At 41.4% G+C, this 7,283-nt stretch overlaps 2 protein-coding genes across 2 annotated transcripts; one reads left to right on the top strand and one right to left on the bottom strand.

Moving 5' to 3' along the window:
• LOC104722398 lies at nucleotides 147–4,218 on the top strand. Its single transcript, XM_010440544.2, has 4 exons — nucleotides 147–569; nucleotides 984–1,239; nucleotides 1,357–2,714; nucleotides 2,812–4,218. Exons 2-4 carry the CDS (start codon nucleotides 1,012–1,014, stop codon nucleotides 3,878–3,880), a joined length of 2,655 nt encoding a protein of 884 aa, XP_010438846.1. The 5' UTR covers nucleotides 147–569; nucleotides 984–1,011; the 3' UTR covers nucleotides 3,881–4,218.
• LOC104722397 (protochlorophyllide-dependent translocon component 52, chloroplastic) lies at nucleotides 4,568–6,959 on the bottom strand. The gene is made up of 7 exons (XM_010440543.1): nucleotides 6,402–6,959; nucleotides 6,068–6,255; nucleotides 5,890–5,975; nucleotides 5,623–5,807; nucleotides 5,339–5,527; nucleotides 5,056–5,246; nucleotides 4,568–4,958 (listed from the first exon to the last, which is right to left on the bottom strand). Exons 1-7 carry the CDS (start codon nucleotides 6,918–6,920, stop codon nucleotides 4,703–4,705), a joined length of 1,614 nt encoding a protein of 537 aa, XP_010438845.1. The 5' UTR covers nucleotides 6,921–6,959; the 3' UTR covers nucleotides 4,568–4,702.

Here is a 7,283-nt window from a genome sequence, read left to right as displayed (position 1 = left end):
AAAAAAAAAAAAAAAAAAAAAAAAAGAAAGGGCCCAAATTGAGATGGCAAAAACCCGTAATTAATAATTACAATGGAGGGTATTGTCGGTTTATTGAAGATGATAAATACGTGGTGATAGGGCACGAGGGCTCTGCGCTGTTCATCCATCCCATTGAGAGAAGAAAAAATAAATTATTATTAATAATATTATAATCGTGTGCTCTGTGTGAAGAAGAAGAAGAAGAAAAGAAGAAAAGAAGAAGGGAGACCTAGCTTCGCCGCCTCTTTCTATATTATATCTCTTAGAGGAGAGATTCTTCACTGCTTTGTATTTTAATCTCCGGATTCTCACCAGTTTCTTTTGATTCGCGCGATCTTTCTTCCTGTGGAGTTTTGATTCGAGACTTGAGGGCACTTTGTTTGGTAATTTTATCATATAAATCGAGGAAAGAAGAAGTTGTGAAGGCGGGGTCGTTTTGAGCGATTAAGATTTGTGTCTGTTGGAAGGAGTTTTTTGATCTGATCTGATCTGATATCTCATCGATGGCGGTTTTGGTGTTTTGATTATTAACAGTTTTTGGTCGACAGGTATATGAAAACCCTAGCTCCTTGCTCTTTCTTCTATTATGGTTTTTTTGATTCATGTGTTCCACACGATGAGGAGAGATCTTTGTTATATGTCGGCTACGGCGAGATCTTGCTTCCTTTTTTTTTACTGATTACTCAAGAGGATCGACGGATCGCTAAAAGCTCAATCGATCATTAGTCGGGAAACTCTTGTATTAGTTCTGAGCTAGTGGACTCTCAAATCTGAGATCTTTTTTCTACCTTATAGATTTAGGAGTGTCCTAAAAGACCTGATTTTTTCCGATCCAACGAAAGATGTCTTGGCTGATGGAGATTCGTGGATCGTCCCTTTGTTTTTTTCTCTGCTGTCTTAGTTGAAGATTTCCATGGCTTGTGTTGTTTTTATGGCTTGCTTACGGAAATTGTTACTTTCAGGTGACGATTACACCGCACTAAAAGATTTATGAACCGACGTGGATGGGACTGCACTAAAACTATGACAAGCATTGGCAGTGTTGAGGTTAAGGCTACCATTGATACTGGTCTTCCTTGGAAAGTGGTGGCCAAAGGTAGTAGGAGTTCCACTAGGCGTACTAAGAAACAAGTTGCACGAGCTGCAGCCCCAGATATTGAGACAGAAAACAAAAGTTCCGCTGGTGCAGCACCAGAAGGGGATTCAGAATCGGAAAAGGTTATCCTCAGTTTCTTCTCCCATTTTGTACTCTTTATCTTCCCTGATTCTTAAGGAATGTTTTTGGTTTCTTTTTTTTCTTTTTCTTCTAATGCTTGATTCTTTCGATGATGGCAGCTTGGCGTTTCTGTTCTAGGCCAGCATTTCGCAGAAAGAGTAGAGCATGTTCCAATTAAGAAACGGAGGTTTATGGTTCCCCCTCCATCACCTTTGAAAAAGTCCTCTGCTCGTGGCGAAGGCTCGCAGCATCGTGCAGAGATCAACCATGCTCTGCCTGTTTCTAGGTTGAACCCTAATCTAATGGGACGGAAAACAGAAGAAATCTCCGATGATAAGCCCGATTGCAGCAGTCATGACTTCTCTGGTATTAAGATACTTGCAGAAGTTGCTTGCAGTAGTGGTATGAGTAGTGATATTGCATCCCTAGTAGACGGTCAGCCTGTTGAACCTGTTCAGCAGCAAGATGGTTTGACCTTATCTGCTCATGTGGAAGGTAATGATTCATCATCTGGCACTGTTGATGTCTCTGGGAAAGATACTACGATTGAATCCAGTGACAAAGTTGGGGAAGGCAAGAGCGAAATCTTAGTGCCTCAAAAAGTTCTGATTGATACTTTGGGTAATGCTTCGACTGCTGATCTGAGTGAAGAGCATCATAGTATTGTAGCATCTAGTGGTATGATAGAAGCTCAGAACATCAGCATTGCTATTTCAAATGAATCCTCAACAGAAAGGCCAAAAGAAACTATGGAAGCAGATGATAGCGGAAATTTAGCACCTCAGAGTGAAACTGCCACTGTGTCAGAGAATTTATCTGATGATGAGCGCACTGGAAAGGGTAAGAGCACTGAATGCCTTACAGATGATAGATTACACTGGGATTTAAATCTTCCAACAGATGCGTGGGGTCAACCTTGTGATGTAGTTGATAAAGTAACCCGAAGATATTCTGATGGAGAAGTCACTGAATCTGTTACAGAGAATGGACATGTTGATGGTGGTAAGGACTACGCGGCAGGCCTGATTGCATCAGATGTGCACATGAATTCTCCATCACCGTCTGGGGCAAAGGCTGAAGCCTCTACTCGAAATGGGAAGGAATGCCAATCTGGTTATGATTCCCAGTTTGAGGATGGAGAGTTGAGGGAACCTTACCCTTGGGAAGAAAACGAGGGTGATAGTGGAGATGTTGAGCAAGTGGATTATGGCTCTGAGCCAGAGAATGAGCGATTCTACTCTTTGGCTGAAATTAATGAGAATAAGCTAGAGGACGTTGAGAAGGGAATCTTGCCAGAGACAAAGTGTGTAGCTGTCAAGTGTGATTCTGGCAATGTGCGTGAAGGAAGTAGTGATGTAGAGAAGCATGTAGTTGTTTGCATGAATGATTCTCATTCCAAAGGATCTTCTCCGTCAAGGAGCTTCGGGTCAAAACAATACAAAGAGTTACCCTCACATGAAAGTATCCAAAGGAGAAGGCAAGTTACTTCTGCTGAACCTATTTATCTCATTTCCTTCTTTAATGATAACTGAGTATTGGTTCTTTTGCTAATTAAAGTGGTTTCCCTGTTTCAGGCCTTATAATTACGAAGAGTCAAATGAGAGGGACGTTGGTCCAAATAAATTTGGGAGAGACAGATCAGGGATGCCTATGCGAAGCAGAAGTCCTGTGAGAGGACAATATGGCGGCTGGAATACCAAGCGTCGCTTTTCCCCACCTAATTACAAAGGTGGTCCATACGGTTTTGGACGTCCGCGTCATAAAACTGCTGAGGATGACCGAGTTATGATGAATGGCTTTGATCAGCCAGGTCCAGGTCCAGGCCCACATGGCTATGTACGTAGGCAGTTCTCAAATGGAGGATACCGGGGTCGGTTCAGTAGGTTTCCAGATGGTGGCGGGACTCGGGATTTCAGAGGCGTAGATCGTCCCTTCCCTCCGGGTGATGCTAATGACTATCCAAGTCGCATGCACAACAACCGGATGAACAATAGGAGAGACAGAAGCAACTCCCCTCCTGTCTTCAGGAGAATGCATGATCCCCAATCACGGTCCAGGTCCAGAAGCCGTTCCCCAGGCTCATGGAACGGGCGGAACAGATCTCCTCCTGGGTTCAGGGGCGATGATAACAGGATGGAGAGAGTGAGGATGCCGTTTCAGAAACGGTTTCCGGTGGATCAAGAGATGGGATTCATGTCGCCGCCAAGAAACCAGCGAAACTCAAGGTTTTTCGATGGCAGAAACAATGATGGTGGTGGGGAGAATCATCACAACAACTTGAGGGGAAGAAAATCCCCGCCAGGAAGGAGTTTTAGACCAGAGCAAAGATTTGACAATATTAGAAGGGTGAATTCGGAAAACAATCACTTCAGACCATTTATGCGCCATAATAATAACAATAGGAGGTTTGGTGATGGTGGGGGAAGTCGAGGAGGTGGGTGTAAATATGAGGGAGCGGAGGAGGAGAAGAATGGGAACAGGTATGAGATGGTGCACCGACCTCCTCATCCGCCTCGGCGTTTGGAGGCAATGGAAGATGACGGTGATAACATCCGACGGTTCAGATTAAACGCAGAACAACAACAACAACAACAACAACATTCTGTTGTTTCCATCAACAATGACAACAATGGAGCGTCATAACACAATAAGATATAACAGTTTTTGGGTTTTGGTAGATTCTCTTTTTCATCTTTTGGTGTTTGGGGCAAAACCAGAGTTTTAGGGATGCAGAAGATGCCTGGTGATTATGGTGGTTTTCTTCTTGGTTAGGGCTTAGAGTTTTCCTCAAGAGGGCTTTTAGATTTTGTTGCTGTGTTTGTTCACTGCTCTTTTCTTTTCCTTTCTTGGAAAGTAGTTTTTGTAGAAGAAGAAAAAAAATGAAATCTTTCTGCATTTTTTTTTGTTTTTTTTCGGCCAAAGCTTGGATGCTCAGGCCTTATCTTCCAAAATAAATGATCACGTGTTGTTTGAGACGGACGTATACGATGATTTTATTGGGACAATGACGCATACATAAAACTGGAGTTACATGTCCAAAACTGTACACAGATCATGAAACGAACACAATTACCAAAGTGCAGAAGGAAAGGGCTAAAAGTTGAGACAGTGGAAATACTGGTCCACTTTAACTGATCTACTGACACATTCGTCTTTTGTGATGTAATTGTAAGAATCAGGTTGTCCATTCTTTAATGTAGACGCTAAAATCAAAATAAATTTAGAACATGAAACAAATACGTAGAGTTGATACCAGAAACTGGTAGAATGCGTCAAACAAATATTTACCGAGCAGATCAATCTAAACCGATAGTTTTTCGGGTGTATGACTTCAGCAATTGTATACTTCTCTTCTCTAGAATTGTAGTAAAAGGACAGATTCACAATTTAGTTTCTGTCCGAGTATTATATACACCATGTGGACTGAATATATTCATAGAGTGTAAACGTACACAAATATCCATTTCAAACAAGAGCATGGTTGTAGTCATGGTAATGGAATGTCTTGTAAATGAAGTGTGATAGCCACTTCGAAGTCGCAAAACTTAAAATAGCCGCCACAAGCACCGCAATTCTTGCCACATTTGACAATGCGGTTTGCTTCATCACGGCCATAACTCCGATCATCGCAACAGATGCGATTTGTAAGATCACCTCTAGCGCATTGAGATATATGTGAGCTTTCTTGCAGCTGCTGCAGTTCTGAACATGCGACCAATACCTGAAAAAATCATGTAGGGAGAAGAAACACACAACTTTTATTGTTAGGATGTTTAGAACTAGTTAGTCATCAAAACTCACAAGGGAGATAAAGTAACCTGTCGAAGAGCTGTTCTCTAGGAGGCGTAGGAGGAAGAAGAGATGGATCATACTTTCCTCTCCAGTCGACGTGAGCATTGCTATACTTGTTAAACCATCTCCTGAATGTAACCACATTGGCGTCTGATTTCGTTGGGATAAAGCAAACTTTTTGCCAGTTTTTAGGGCCCCTCTCCAGTATCTTCCGCTCCTGCACACATACGTTACAACATACAAATCAGCACAGTTCATTGATCACTCTCTACTCAAAACAGTGTGTGTCTAAGATGGACTTGGAATTACCTCAACATGAAGGAGGTGCAAATCTGAGTCTAGAATTGTGTTTTGACCAATGTGGAACATCCATCTAGGTACAATCTTATCAATAAATACACCAAAATTCCTCGGGAACGTCCATATCAGCCTACTGCGACCTGGGCTGACCGGAATACATATAAAGATCAAAGACAACCTGCGCTTTGAGGATGCCGCCTGGATACAGAACCATACGGTTTGGTAAATAAAACACGTGATTCTAAACAAGAAAAGCCAGACAAAATGTTCATTTGCCGTAAAATCTATATGACCTTATCAGATGCAGCTGGTGCAGGATACTCATTTTCCTGCTCCGGTAGAGGGTCTGAGGAAGAGCGATAGACACATGGTGCAATAAAATTAGAATAACCCCATTCTTGTTTTGAAAAGAACCCTTTGCTGTCTTGTTTCTTAACGTTAATTTCGAGTGGTCTTCCCCCTTCTCTGTCAATCTTTTCTGCAAAATAGTCTGAAAAGTTGGTACATGGATCTAAAACATATCAGATATAGACTGTTTGAAAATGCAACTTATGATTTGCCTTTTGGGGTTGGAAGCCGCATCAGTCCATAATGTGCATAGGGAACATGAGCCGGATCCATGAGGTTTTCCACCAACACATCGTACCTGAAAGATTACACAACGTTTCTTGTTGAAATGATGTGAAAACCCAATTATAGTAGCGAGACAGAGAATGAAGAATGCAAACACGTATTTACCCATAAGGAATATCACGATTACCCATCAACTTAGTGAATGATGGGTCTTCTAACTCTGGGATGTAAGGAGGCTTGTTGGTTTCAGCAATGTTTTTAAACTTTGGATCACTGTTAGGCCAAAACCAAATGATGTCATGCTGCACAATACTTGGATAAACAGCTACACAAGCTTGCTTGAAAGTGTGAACCTGATTTTTGCATTACCAAAACAATCTCATCATTGATCTAAACCAAAAAAGACTTAAACTTTATATGTTCCATTATAAACCCATCTCATTAGCTAAACCAGTCGTACCAAAATCAAGGAAAATGAGATAAGAGCTAATGTGTATACCGGAGGTCCATCAAGAGGAGCTTGAGGAATGAGTTTACAGTCACCGGATCCATTAAAACACCATCCATGGTAAACACACTGCAACCTCCCGGATTGATCAATCCTTCCATCAGACAAAGGAGCAAGACGATGAGGACAAGCATCATCCATCACTTTCCATAGCTTCTCGTTCCTGTCCCACCAAACCACCAAATCAATCCCCATAACTTTCTTCCCATGTGGAACCTTCTTGTCAAGATCGCAAATTGGCATCACCGGGTACCAATTAGCGTACCAGTCGAACTTATCCGACCCGGATTCGAATCCGGTGTCAGATTCCGGCGGCGAATTCGTTGGTGTAGCGGTTGATGATGACGTTGGTGATGATACTGAGGTTGTAAACCGACTTGGTTTGCCGCGGATGATTAGGGAATTAGGAAGAATGGGTAGTTTTGGATTGGAGAAGGAACATCTGAATCGATGTTTGGTTCTGAGGATTCGAGAGGATGGAACAGCGCATGGAGCAAGAGCAGCTTCCATGGCGTGTGTGGTGACAACGCGAGAGATGAAAAATGGAAAAAAGTCTTCTTCTTATAAATACATTTTTGTAGTTGATAAAATTAATATATAAATCCAATCCAACGGTTCAGATTTTTTTTCTCTTCTGGCGTCATCCAACGGTTCATATTAATAGCGGGAAAAAAGTACAAAGTAAAAACTGAAGATCATGAATCTTGATGATTTAATACCATCACATCACATGCTTAATAATATTAAAATATGTATGTTGATGTATCATTGTTGGAAATACTCTTTTCATATTTTCCAAATATAAGATCATGATGTGATTATTTTTTCTTAGTGATAAAATTAAATTTACTTTTTTTTTTTTTTTTTTTTTTT

The sequence above is a fragment of the Camelina sativa genome, chromosome 11, assembly GCF_000633955.1.
Source record: "Camelina sativa cultivar DH55 chromosome 11, Cs, whole genome shotgun sequence".
NCBI lineage: Eukaryota > Viridiplantae > Streptophyta > Magnoliopsida > Brassicales > Brassicaceae > Camelina > Camelina sativa.
The sequence above is the reverse complement of the archived record's forward strand: the minus strand, read 5'-3'. Positions and strand labels throughout refer to the sequence as shown.